This window comes from Anser anser (genome assembly GCF_964211835.1).
Source record: "Anser anser genome assembly, chromosome: 3".
NCBI classification, from domain to species: Eukaryota; Metazoa; Chordata; class Aves; order Anseriformes; family Anatidae; genus Anser; species Anser anser.
The window spans coordinates 109,408,276-109,422,298 of NC_139722.1; the positions used below are offsets into that span (position 1 = coordinate 109,408,276).

A 14,023-nucleotide genomic window follows, 5' to 3' on the forward strand; every position below is an offset into this window, starting at 1 on the left:
CTTGAAGCACAGATGTAAAATTGCTTGCATGTTTTTAAACCAGAATCCTTACACTTCTGGTAACCGTAAGAGCTCAGACCGCTATGAATAGCTCTGTGGGCTTGAAAAGGCAAGGTTAAGCCAGAAGACCTTTCCAGACATAATGCTAAGGCTAGGGTTTAGGTAAAAGCTAATACCATTGCAAGAAGTGTATCTTTTTATGCAGATATTTTTAATTGCTAAATCTGAAGATATCACATCTTCTCATCTGAACTGGCAAGCATAATGCCATAGAAAAAAACCAAGCTACATGATCACTTAAGTTTTCCTGGTGGAATAACCTTGGTCATAACATATGTTTGTAACCTGCCCACTAACCCAATACATGACACTGAATGATGTCTCCCTAAGAGATGGCTGGTTATCAAATACGTGCTACAATAGGCCGCAACAGGATCTGCTGCACTTCTGTGGCTACATGTAGCCATAAAAGTTAGGAATGGGCGAACTCAGGAACAAACTGTGCTTTGTACACGTGGTCAACCTCCTCGCTAAAGCACCCGTTTGACTAGAAAGAGCACCAAAACCACCCTCCCAACAGCACATCCAGACCACCTGCACCAAGCACCCAGCTGCTACACAGCAGGGCAGCAAATAGCCTCCAGCTGACAGACCATCAAGAATTAAAAGGTGCCCACTAAAACCTTCAAAAAGATGGCCTTAAAATGACTGAAGTTATCTGAAAGCCAGCTGTTTCAGCTTTTCTAGACAAGCCTCAGTATGCCACTATACTCAATAAACCATAAAAACTAATTCTTTCAGCTTTTGTTCTCTGGCACCCATCCACATATTCTCAGCTGCTTGTGCTATTTAATCTCCTAAAGTCAGGAGATGACACCAAGGAGGCTGTGGCACAGCAACACTGTTAACCAAGGATAATTGTTGGGAGTAGCCAGGCAGGGAGTCAAACAGAAATTGCAAGTGCTTTGCCAGCAGAGAGCAAGGATATCAGCAAAGGTGCCAACTCAGCTAGCCAGGTTCTCCAGGCTGCAAGTGATCAGAAGCAGGCTTTTTCAGAGTAAAGCACAAAAAGAAGGTTAAGAGAAAAAAAAGTACGTGTGGTAAACTTTTACAAAGGGCTTTTGTTAGGTAACATCACTTTCGTTAGTGGCAACAACATACTCAGGAATAGGCAGGGTAGGACACCGGAGTGAGAGCTCATCTGGAGAGGCCTCCAGGCTGCAGTCCTGATCTGTACGCACAGGCAGACTAGCATACAGGAAGATGCATGCTGAATTCCCCTTTTCTCACTACATCTTCAACAGTATTTGCAGCACAAGATCCCTGCCCCATAGCCCTCACATTCTCTTGCCACAGAGCAGGCATGCCACACAGCACCAAACAAATATAGCTTTGGAAGGCACCAGGTCTTCCCTTCACACCCATCCCATCCACCGTAACATGGGAATGACCAGGCAGGGAGTGGCAAGTCTAGAAACCCTGCTTCTTCCTTCCAAGAGACAAATTTCTCCAAAAGCCCAACTGTTTTTTGTTTCAAGCACTGTGAACAAGACATGCTACTCAGGGCTACTATCTTTACTACAGTAAAACAAGTCCAGTTCAGAAAAACAATTAGTATCACGTGAGTCAATGGACTGCTTCAGGGAGGCCTGGATACAATATTGATGCCACATAAGTGTGGCACTAGCATTGTCATCAAAGGTATAGGCTCACCAGAGCATCAGTATTATAAACAAATCGGTACCACTATTGCATTCCCTTGTATTCAAAGGCCTTGTTAACCATACGTGGGCAAACCACTATTTTTCAAGGACATTTTATGCATAACTCAACACTCATTCTGTGAAACTTTCTCCAGCAGCCATCCTGGTGTGAAACAACACACTCAGCCCTGCACCCTGGACAAAGCAGAGGCCATGGGCATTTCCTGAAAGGCAGCATGCTGATCACACACTACTGCCTCTTTTACCGGACCTGACCTTTCTTCAGCTCTCATGATGGTGCACGATTTGGGTGTAGCATTTGGATTTAAAATGGCATCGAAGAGCAACAATATGATTCCTGCAGCTCCTGTGGGCCACAGATGCTACCATAACCTTCAGCAACTCAAAGTTGATTATATGCTTTATGCCGATACAACTCTCCACATGAAAACTGAAAAACAACTCCAGGGACAGATTAAAATCCTGCTATATTTAGGACAAGTAAGAATCACGGTATGGTTGAGGTTGGAAGGGACCTCTGGAGGTCCTCTGGTCCAACCCCCTGCTCCAGCAGGGACACAGAGACAATCCCATGCAGGGACACCGATAATCTCAGTAGAAGAGAGCTCACAGTTCTGCACTGAGTGTGGAAGCACCAGACTGCTCAGAAACTCAGAAGAGCTTTGGAAAAGCTAGTGTTACCTTGGTGACTGGCACGAGGTATTGTCCTTGACAATAGCATTTAAGGCAGGCTGTTGCATATCTAAAGCCTAGGCTGTCCTACTTAATGGTCAGAAAAGGCACAGGGGATTTTTTAATTTCAAATTTGCCAAGCTGCTATTTCAATGAATAACCTGGCTAAAAAGGCACACTAACCTTTCCAATTGCTATGCAGACTGTAGCATCTCCCAAAGCTCCAACCCCAAACTGCCTAATTTTAGGCAGTAAGATCACTCATAACATCAGCAAGCTTAGGAAAATGGAGGGCCAGTTCTGAGACTTTTATGCTCTCTTGGAGATGTCCCACCTCCTTCCCCACCTATCATCTCCTGGGGATGATGCCCAGCTGGGGAGTGGAGCAGCCCACAGATGAGAGCGAATGGGCATTAGCTGTGTATGGATAGCGTCTTGGTCTGGGGCTATACCCTACCACTTCCCATGCAACTCCTTAGTTCATGCTTGATTTAATATTTTTTCATGTGTTTGCAAGCCTATTGCCACTAGCTCCTTTCAGCTACAGCTTGTACCCATCTCTTTAGAGAGAATGAGGACTTAAATGCCACTTTGCAAATGTTATCCAACTATCGTTGCCACAGAAAGGAAGGGGGGGAGAATGATGCCTCTGGCTGCCCTGGGCACTCTCCCTCCCAAAATACAGCATCTAAAGCCCCCCTTAGGCAGAGGCTCAGCATGGAAAATTTTAGCCCCATAGGTGAGCATCCCAGAAAGTTATAGGAAAATGAAAACAAAAGTGATTGAATGGAAAGTGGTTTATGACCTCAGTGCCAGGAGATACTACTGAAGCCCAGAGCAGGGATTACTTGTCACGGGGTGAAAGCAATCTTTCTTACACCACTCACAAACATTAATCAAAGACCTTGGAAAAGTTTGATTTATAGATCATGTATTCCCAACAAGCATGTATTTTTTATTATCCATCAGAAAACATCCATACAGATGACACACTGCAAAACTAGAGATGTCAGATATTTATTTTTGCAGTCACTAGATGTAATGTTATTAAGCAATCCAAAGGCTGCATTCAAGAACAATAAAAATAAATTCCAAATTAGTTAAAATGAATGAATTCATAATAATCACCACTAAAGTATCAGGTGATCAATCTCTGTCTCCTCCGCTTTTCAGTCCTGAATATTAAACTAGCAGAAGAAAAAACACTGCACAGGATTCACTGGGGTAAGTCTGGAGGCAGCCCGCTCCCATGACAGAAACGCTTGGCTCTGTGCCTCTGCCCTGGGCCTGCCAGTAGGTAAGCAGTAGGTGTTAGTTCCAGAGACATTCTCTGTCAAAATCTTGGTCTTGGAAATCGCAAAATAATTGAGATGGGGAGGGGCTGTGGTCCAATTTGGGTGAGGTTGCTCAGGGCTGTGTCCAGGTGAGGTCTGAGTCGTCCCAAGGGTGGAGATCCTACAGCCCCTCCAGGCCTCTCTTCCAGTGGAGGAACCACCCCCATGGGGAAAAAGGGTTTCCTAACATACCTTCTTAGTTCCCTCTGGCTGCTGGTAGCTTCCCCTTTTTAATGCCTCAAGAAAAGAGCAGGGTTGCTGGGGTCACTGCACGCATAGTGAAGGCCTGAGTCTCCCAAGGTGAGCGTCTTCTGGGTATCATTACTGGTTAGCAGTAGTGGGATGATGACGGCTGTCTCTGAGGGCTGAGATGCTCCTGAAATATCCTCCTTTGAGGAACATCCTCCCACCCACAAATGCATGGTTGGTGGTAGGTGCAGTGGGGTCACTTCTTCACCCAGGGCCAGGCAGCTCTTTCATTTCTGAGCAGCCAGAGGCCACCGTTTGATCAACTCACCGCAAAACCAGGGGCAGAGGCATACCCAGACAGTACATAAGGAAGCAGCAGCCAAAATCAGATCCGTCTTTCCCCTTTCTGCCCTCCAACTAAGAGTGAAGCAAACATTTTGAGCAGATATTCTTGCGGAAGGCAGAAAAATTAGGAAACCTGATCACTGGTTGGACATGCTGCATGGGACTGCTGCCCTGAGAGTCTGGGGCTGGTTTAGACCCCTGAGAGCATGCAGGAAATTATTAATGATAATCTAGCAATTATATTAATTGTATATTGCTCCATCCTGTGTTGTATGAACTGTATTAACAATATTAAGTGGCAATGTGTGAAGTATAAGCAGTATTATCCAGAGGTAAGGAATTCTGTGTTCTCCTCTGCTTTCCTCACTCTTGCCAGAGAGGCAGTGAAGTAGGAAGCCACTCATGGAGACTGGAACAACTCTCACTTGTCCTGAGCTGGAGCAGGAAAACAAAGGCTCAGGGTGCCCCCGAGCTGTGCACTTGCAGCTTTATGGCATTTGTGCTGTGAGCCATTTAATGCTTTCAGTGGGCAGCGATATGCTCAGGCTTTGCATTTCGGTTTTATAGGCCACAAGATGCTTCTGAAATGCTTCACCCTTGTCAGGTTTATGGACAAATAGATCTCGTCCTCTAACATTCAGTCACATTCATACACAAATTACCCGATCCCAGCTACACTAGCGCTAACATTATGCTCTTGCGTTGCTCCCTGGATTTGAACATTTATCTGCTCCAGTTTGTACTATTGTGACAGGAGGGGGTGAGGAAAGGTCCCCTCTTCCAGCCCCTACATCTGAAGCTGCTGACTCCAGCAGGGCTTAAACATGTCCAGAAAATATCCCAGCCAGAAGCACAGAGCTACGAGAGGGAAAACAGAGACAGCCCCTTCCTCTGGGAGATCTCAGAAAGGAAAGTATTAAGAGGGGATTTCAGTTTTGCTACCTGTCTTCAAGTATACGCAATGTCTCTTCATGTCTCATTATATTCAGTCCCATGCTGGAAGTTGCCAGCATGCCAAATTGGAGCATTTCTTTTGACTGGGGTAAAATGTGGATGAACAAAGCTGGGAAGGTGGCTCCGAGATGGAGTGGGGTGAGAGGCTGCCAGAGTGCGCGGCGAAGGGGCAGCAGAGCAGTGAGGAGCTTATGGAGATGGGGAGCAGGACCATGTGGTATGCACAACATCGCGGCAAATCTCTTCAACAGCAGGGTTTGGGACGAATTTCTTCCAGCATGAACACAGGGCCGGGTTTTCTCTTTTTGGACTGTCTTCCTCTGGGAGCCAAAGCTGCTCACTGCAAGTGTTTGGCTAGATAGCAGGGTCAGGAGGGACAGCACCGACACACCAAGGAAAGTACCACTGGGAAAATGTGAGCTGTGAGCAACATCTTTGCTGGGGCTCCCACGGAGATGCCACCCCCTCCGACTGCGAGCATGCCTGGCTTTGTCAAGACAGCGTGGAGCTAGTGGATAACGGCGCCTACGGATAAAAATACATTTTCCCAGTGAAAGCAATTTTGCTGGATTTAGACTCTTTAATTTTAGCAATACTCATCAGTGTCTCTTCATTCTGATTACAATGTTCGTCTCTGAAAGCACTGTTTCCACAGAAGTGCTGATTAATGTTATCAGACCAACAAGCTGATGAACAGAAATGAAAACACTCTGGAGAAAGGTTGTCAAAATCCTGTCATCCCGACAAGACTGCGGCAGCAAGGGAGCCCCTCAGCCACACCTCTCCTCCCACAGCACGGAAAACTCCTTTCCTAATCCTGGAGGGCTAAAGATGACCTCCGGGATTCCCAGGACAGCTGCTGAGATGGTGACATTTGGGTATGCCTGAAGGAAACCTGCCATGGGGGGCCTCCTCCCCAGGCGGCTTGCAGCCATCAGAAAAGCACAACTCTATGCCTTCCGCATTTCCCTTCCCTTCATCCAGCACCCTTTGCAGTGGTGCCCAGTGCCAGGACAAGAGGCAATGGGCACAAACTGGAACACAGGAGGTTCCCCTAGACCATCAGGCAGCACTTTGTCACTCTGTGGGTGATAGAGCCCTGGCACAGGGTGCCCAGAGGCATTTTAGAGCGTCCCTCATTGTAGATCTTTAAAAGGCATATGGACGTGGTCCTGGGCAACCTGCTCTGGGAAGCCCTGCTCGAGCAGGAGGGCTGGACTAGACAATGTCCAAAGCTTCACTTGCACAGCTCCCCAGGTTCGCTGGGTGCATCTGAGGCATATTGTGTTAAACAAAGCGTCTCAATTTAACACTGCAGGAATTGCGCCCTCGCCTCCCTGCCCTCCACTTTTGGCGCACAGCAGCAATGTGATATGCACGGGAGATGCCGCAGGGAACTCTGTACAGACTTATACGGCGTTTATCGAGCGAGTGACAGTGCTATCAGCACTGGGGCTGATCCTCATCAGGTGAAAACTGCTGGAGCTGCTTATGCCAGGACATTTCCAGGAAAACAAATAAATCAGGAAAAACGGCAGCTTTTTTTTTTTTTTCTTGGCAACCAGCAGCTCTTTTTTTTTTTTTTCCAGCTGTGGTTTTCAAATTCTAGACGACAACCCAAATATTTTCACTGAAAACAAAACTTTCAGGGAAATCCTCTATCTCTTTTACTTTGTTTCCAAAAAGCAAAACTATCCTTCAACAATACTGCAAACAGCCTTAACGCACCTCCTGGATCCTCTGCTAGCTTCTGCTGGCTGGGAGTCTGGCCTGTTGAGACCTGAGGTTTCTAGCAGAGGATTTTCAAAATTGTCATCCCTCTGATGTTTTAAATAAATGAAGGCAGCTGTCTGAGCCATACATCTATCCTAGCCAAAATATTGTTCATTCCAAGTGGATTTGCTCCATTATAAATTGTCTACAAATAATTTAAAAAGTCACAGTGTTTCTTAAATTATCTTATCAAGCTCTTTAAATATTGAAATGCATCAAATATTAATGCTTGGCAATTCAGGGTATCCTTAGCCTTGGTTACTGCAGTACTCTGATCAGCGTTTGAGCCATCTTCTGTGAGCCCTAGGATCTGGAGAGAGGGCGCTAGCCGAATGAAGGGTCACTTCTATGCATGCTCAGCTCTGGGAGCATTCTTTACAGGAAGGAAACAGGGAATACAAAGAGCTAGGAGGGTTTCAGAAGGAGTGGAGCCAAGAGGGAGTTAGCAGAGCCAGGAGCAAATATGCAGCACGGCATGCACCACCTCAGCATGCTGCTGGTTACATGTGTTGTCTCCCAGTCCTGCAGTGCAGGTGCAGGAGGTGCTGGTATCAGCAGAATTCTCTGACTGCCACCACAGGAGCCCAGTGCTCAGTGCCAGTCTGGCCAGGGAGCCATAAGTGTCCCAGGGGATGTGGAAATGGAGCCCATGAGGCTCGTTTGGAGTTTAGGGATATCGCAGGGACCGGGCTGGTGAAAATCGCATCTCTTCAGCCTCAGAGGTGGCTCTGTCAGGAGGCAGGAAAGTGAGAGATGAAAAAAAGCACTGCATGATGGTTTTACGTGTCAGGGACGGAGAGCACAGATAAGCTACACCTATGGAAACCAGAGGCCAAGTAAATGCAGCTAATATCAGGCTAGGTCCTCCTTCTCCTCCAGCAGAAATCCCAGAACAAAATCCAAGCCTCGTCTTTCAGAAGCACAGGAGAAGTTCTGGTTGAACCCACTGGAGTATCAAATCTGGAAACGGGAATGGGTCATTTTGCACAAATAAGGGAGCTGGGGACACAGACAGTCTTGCTGACTTCTGTATTTACTGCTACCATCCAGGAACCAAGAGTTTTCAGGACTAAGTCACCAGCACATGGTCTGCATGGCAGATTGCCCCAAACTCTGATCCCTACAGCTGCCATGAGGCCTGCAGCCAGGCAGATACGCTGGCAGGGGATCAACAAGAGGGTTTTGATGAGTTCCCTCGTTCCTTACTCCCACCGCACCCCAGCCCACCATGTTGTATCAGAGATTCAGCGAGACCAACACGTTCTCCTGGAACTTTTCAACTTTGACTTATCGGGAGAGTTTCTGACAGGAAAATGTTCCACTGGAACATTTCTGACTAGCACTAATTAGCATTTTTTCTATTAGCTTTGTCCTGAAGGCGCCGTAATTTATGCCTTGGTGAAACACAATCACTTAATGATGGCTAAGAGTTGGACACTCCCCAGGTTTGAGGCATCCTTGCTTACCCTAAACAGAAAAAGGCTTACTCACTAGCAGAGCTTTACATACTTAACACAAGGAAAGAACGGCTGCCTGACTTTCTTGTGCTTTACCTGGGCATGGGCCCAACTGCGTTTTGCAATCAGTTTGCCTTAGGAAAAAGGGAGATTTTTCACTTGCAGGGCAGTAAAGTCCAAGCGACGTTGGCCTGTGTATGGCATGAGAGATGGACCATGCTCAAAGAGTTTGTAAGATAAATGGTAACAAAGCAAGAAAAAAAAAAAGAGGAAGACAGAAATTGACCCAGGTGTCTTAAGTGTTCGTATTTCTTTACTATGCCTCTGCCATATGTCTGTATTTTAAGCTGAGCTTCTCGCTGAATCACAGGATAATTTAGGTGGTGAGAGACCTCTGGAGGTCCAGCCCCTGCTCAGAGCTAGGCTGACTTCCACATTAGATCAGGTTGCTCAGAGTCGTGTCCGGCCCTCACAGCGTGTAACGCTGCATAGGCGCACCTGAGCTGCACATCTGAATGTGTGAAATACGTCAGCTGCAGTCTGTCCCTCCATCCTTTCTCCCCGGCAAGCCTTTCTTTTGGAACAGCGTGTGAGCCAAGCACAGAATAACAAGTCCCTGGCGGTCTCTGGGAAGCGGCTGCGAATGCTGGGCATATGGTGCAGCTTTTGCTGCAGCGAGAATACCGCTACAGGGTCTCCCAGGAAAGCAAGCAGCTATATTTAAACCACGCTTGTGAAATTCACATTGATATTCAGAAGAGAGGCTTCAACACCTCTTCGGTGGCTCAAAACTGCAGCAGAGGCAGGGTCGGGTTGGCGCTGGGGACCCAGGGTGGATGGAGGGTCAATGCAGGGTGACCAGGGAGGAGGAGACAAGTCAACGGGCACCAAGGGCAGTGGGGTTTTATTTCCACCTCCCTATGGTCCACTGGGTACATGCTAACACCACCGTCCATTTTTTCTTTTGCTTTAGGAAAATGTCTTTCACCTTATCGCCTGCATGCCCTGACACAAACTTCACCTTTCCTAGCAGGGACAAATGGAAAAGCTCTCGATGGAAAATATGAAAAGCTCTTTGGCCAGTCTGTGTGGAGAGCTGAGTTCAAAGAGGGTGGTGCCATTCATCCGGAGGGTGACATGCAGCGGCTGTGCAGAAGGGCAGATCAAAGCCAGAAAACAGCCTGCCCCCCTTGGCCTTGTGGTTACCCAAACTCAGAGTGCTGCATTATCATCTTTTTTACAAGTACCCAAAGCCACATGTGTTTTTCCTAAGTTATGTATGCCTGTGGTTTTCAATGTTTCCTTTATGATAAGGATGACACTTCTGCAATGAATTGAAAGCAACAGTCTTGTTTTTCTTATCTCGTTTTGGTTAGCCCTAACACTTAGGTGAGCATCACCTCTAATCGGGAAATTTGTAACATAACGCTTATCGGTAACTGCGGAGGTGGTGCTGCCGAGACCTTACCAAAACTTTTATTCTGCCAAGTGTTCAACGAATGTGTAGGCAAAATCTCAAAGAGACAAGGTCATTCATGTGGGGGAACATACCAGGGACTTCCTTCTGCAATGAATCAAACCCACCAGATTCAAGGGTGACATTGTCAATACAAATGGCCTGGTTGTGGACATCTACGTTCAACCTCCAGTATCTAAGCGCCTGAATATGTCTTTCACTCATTTTCTGTCACCCAGAGAGTCTGGTCTGAAGCAGTCAGTTAGGTCCTCCATAATCTTCTTTGCTCCCAGTTGTCACCATAATACACAAAAATAATTATATATATATTCAGTCCAGCTGTTTCAGTGAAGTCTTTAACATTCCTATTTGTACAGCAGAGGTAACAAAGGGCAGAGTTAAGGTTAATTATCTGACTAGTTTCCTGACCTGTGATACAGGGCTCTCTGTACAAAATAATAATAATAATAATAATTTTGCCCAATATCAGCCCTTTCTGAAACTGAAACCTAGAGAGAATGGAGGGGTGGAAAGGAGAATGAGGAGTGATTTATTCATAAACACATCTGTGAGGAGCTTCCAAACTGCAGCTTCCACTCTTCAGTGTTTCAGGCACGTCCCACGGTGGCTACTGTAATATCAGAGGAATGCTTCCTTCTGCTACTGCTGCTAATCCGGGAGCAGTCACGTGGCTCTTCTATAATCTCTCTCTCTCCAAAAATTTGACTCTTAACCTTCCCTTGCTGCAGACATGATGTATATTCCATTGAAATGCTTCCAAGTCATAAAAGCACAAAACCCTGACCTATAAGCAAAACAACAACAGCAACAAAAAAGATATTTCTGAGAATAAAATTATGTGAGCTTGTAGGAAAGGGAGGAGAAAAATCGGACTTGGTCATATCTATTTGCCTCCACCTAGGAATTCCTTTGGAAAAAAACAGCAAAAAGTTAATCTGGGGAGAAAAAAAAGAAGAAAAAGGGGTTCTGAGGTGCAAATCAAAGAGGGGAACCAGCAGAAAAGATCGTTATTTATTTATTTCTGCTCATTTATGTGTTGGATGAAGCTGAAAGCTGCCAGATAGCTTCTTTTCGACAGCTTGAAGTTACTGTTGGGAACAGATCCATGTATGGAAGCAAAAGCAGAAAAGCACAGATAAGCTGAGATCCAGCTATGCAAACCATCTTTAGAGACACTTAAAGGACAAGCACCCCAGCTCCTTTCTTTCTGGTAAATTTAGAGACACTATCATATGAGGGCTTTTTTCCATTCTGCTTTACCCACAACGGCTGAGACGCGGCTGGGGTAAGTGAAAATCAATTCAAGCTTTTCTTGGGAACACCTAGGTTTTTTGGTTAGAAAGGCATCCTGCGAAAACCCCGTAAATCTGGGGCTATGGGCTGGCTCTAACAGCGGCATAGCAGTCAAGCTCTCGGAGCGAGGAACATGACATATAACAGCTTTGCCGCTGGAGGGACAGAAACTTTCCAAGTGTCTGAAAGAGTCAAGAAAAAAAAAATTGGAAAACGGGTGTTTCATCGCTCGTGACGCGGGCTTGCAGGCTGACCCATGCTGGAGCCTTGGTGCACAGAGGGGCAGGAGGGATCTGTGGTGGCTCCCAGCGCCTGAGCCTTTTTGTGTCACTACTTAGAAAATTCTTAAAAATAGTCAAGGGGCTTTTTTTCTCCGGTCTGCCCTACTTTCGTTTTGAGATGTCCTGTTCGACGTGTGGCTTGAGCTGAGTGGACATCGGGAAGAGCCTGTTGTAAACGGCTGTTGTTTTTCTTGGCAGTCGGAGGCAGTTTCTCAATGTTTCTCTGCAGATTTGAGGTTGATTACATCCTGTGCGAGGATTTTTGGTATGGTTTTAACCGTCGTTACAGTGTTGTGAAAGTCGACCCCAGCGAAAACAGCTGTGTGCTATTGTGAATATTTCCAAAGCGCAGAAGTAATTGCTCTCCTTCAAACTCTCAGGGAAACATGTTAGGTCTGTGAGCCGGGCATTGGCAAAAAACAAAGTATACCCTTGGCAGAAAGGTTTTCTTCACTAAAGTGTTTTGTTACACGGAACACACACACACACATTAAAAAAAAAAAAACTCTTTTTGTAGCCTTGGCTCCAAATTGTGTTGCTTTTGGATGGTACAGTTAAACACAAGATTTTTCTTTAAATGCTACAGAATGGCACTTGCATATCAGTTTGTGTGCTTTCAGGTGTTATAATACAGTATTCATACTCCCACTACAAAGTGCTAGGTAAAGCTTTCTCATTTTTCAGGTGGTTAATAGACTGGAAAAAACAGTAGAGCAGGTGAAGTGAAATTACACAGAAAGAACTGAACATAATATCAGGAATATGACTGAAATTGTCAGAGATTTCCAGAGATATGATGACGGATGATTGTAAAGGGAAATTACTAGACCACAAATGTCATAAGCATTTCTATTCATGAATGAAAATGCTTTCCCTTGTCATTACATAAGGCGAACATAATGGGAGCGTTTGCTTGTAACTCCATAGTAGTCTGTGCATACAGCCCCTTTTCCCCCCTATTTAGCAAGCATTTCCATGGATATTCCCACAGTCCTTGTTTTCACACTCACTGAGTTGCACATCTTCCCTTTGCCTGGTGTCTTCTTGTGCAGTGGAAAGGAAATACTCACAATTAGGCTGAGATTTCTCTGTGCCAGGCTAACTTTTATTTTTTATGACAAGTACATATCACTTCTCTATAGACATGCGAGTACAGAAATGAATCCTCAACTGATTGTGGCCAATAGCTTTTTAATTGCTATTGAGCCAATAGAAAATGATTTTTTTATACATATATATTTTTGCTATTACAATAAAAGGACGCTTCTGCCTTCCTTGCTTACTGGGATTGCTTCCATTTTCTGTTTGGCAGAGCTGCCCAAGAGCCTTGCAAATGACCCCTCCTTTGTGTGCCCCTCCGTGAGAATCAATATCAGGCGGGCTGTGTTATCCCTAAGGTTTATTACTGTTATCAGCACACTAGCTGTTATTAATATTTGCTGTTGATTAGTCATGGGTATTGCTGGTATTCGTTTGGTCCTTCGTGTGAAGCTGACGGGATTTCACTCCGAGACACTAGGCACGAATATAAATAGGCAAATCGAGTGCTCGCAGTAGTATCACTACCGTGTTTTTTGCAAGCAACTAGTCACGACGAGCGCTGCAGCCTCCGAGCATCCGCCGTGAGGTCCTCCCACGCAGCGTTCCTCGCTGGAGCAAGTGGAGGAGGAAGGGGGAGCCCTCCTCTTCCTCACCATCAGGCCCAGCTCAGTGCTCGTCCTTGCAGGCCACGGGCAAGGGGAAGCTGCCTCTGCCACGAGGGCACTTGGAGTGAGCAAGGACGTGCTGTCGTGGTGCCTGAGCACAGTTTCTTGTGTGAGGGGAAAAGTCATGCTTGTGGTGTGAGGTATGCCCGAGGAGAGACAGTCCTCGACATAAATCACACAGAGGAGGGCTACAACGTGAAGTCACTCGGCAAAGATTTTACAAACTGACTCCGACTCGCAGCGATCCCAGTGTGCATTCTCCCCCTTCCAATGACTTCAACGTTTTTATGGTGATTCCTTGAAGGATGGAGTTTGGAAACCACCTCTGTCTTTTCTCTAATGAGTCAGAAGATTGGAGCAGATTCTGGGGACACATTGACAGACTGATCCACTTCCCTGGCCAGATACTTTTTATTGCCTTTGTTCTAGGACAAAGGGTTTATAGGCTAGCCCTGCCCGTTCCCAGCCTTGACACTTGCAGACCCATTTGCCAATTCAAATCCAGTTTGCCTGAGGAACCGAGGCCTGAAAGAATGTAATGTTGCAAAAAACAGCCCATGAAAACGGGAAGCTGTCTTATTTGACTTTCTTGTTCCCAAAACACTACCTCGCTTTTCTCTTCTCTTCGTCTTCAGGATAAGGGACAATGATCAACCTCGGGAAGGTTTTGCTAGAGGACTCAAAAACCCAGGCACTCCTCCAGAAGGAATGATATTTTAGGAAAATTTTGAGTTTGCAGGCTGTGAATATTGCCGTGTGTCCCTTGGCACTCGCTGCTTGCCATCTCATGCATGGCTGCACAAATCCACCCAGCATCT

General features: G+C 46.0%; 2 protein-coding genes across 4 annotated transcripts in view; one reads left to right on the forward strand and one right to left on the reverse strand.

Moving 5' to 3' along the window:
* LOC310895925 (uncharacterized protein) overlaps positions 1-3,552 on the reverse strand; it is a gene marked incomplete at its 3' end in the record, with an annotated part of 57,438 nt that extends 53,886 nt beyond the window's left edge. Inside the window, exon 1 of the mRNA XM_083827641.1 lies at positions 2,580-3,552. The remainder of the gene's footprint in view (positions 1-2,579) is intronic.
* A 7,502-nt stretch (positions 3,553-11,054) lies between these two features.
* The window catches only part of SLC8A1 (solute carrier family 8 member A1), a 108,587-nt gene continuing 105,618 nt past the window's right edge, over positions 11,055-14,023 (forward strand). For 2 of the 3 annotated variants that reach the window (XM_083832144.1, XM_083832145.1), the window contains exon 1: positions 11,055-11,210. In XM_083832144.1, coding sequence (XP_083688270.1) covers positions 11,158-11,210 — 53 coding nt within the window. In that variant the 5' untranslated portion in view covers positions 11,055-11,157. The remainder of the gene's footprint in view (positions 11,211-14,023) is intronic. The other variant, XM_083832148.1, reaches the window with a different exon arrangement.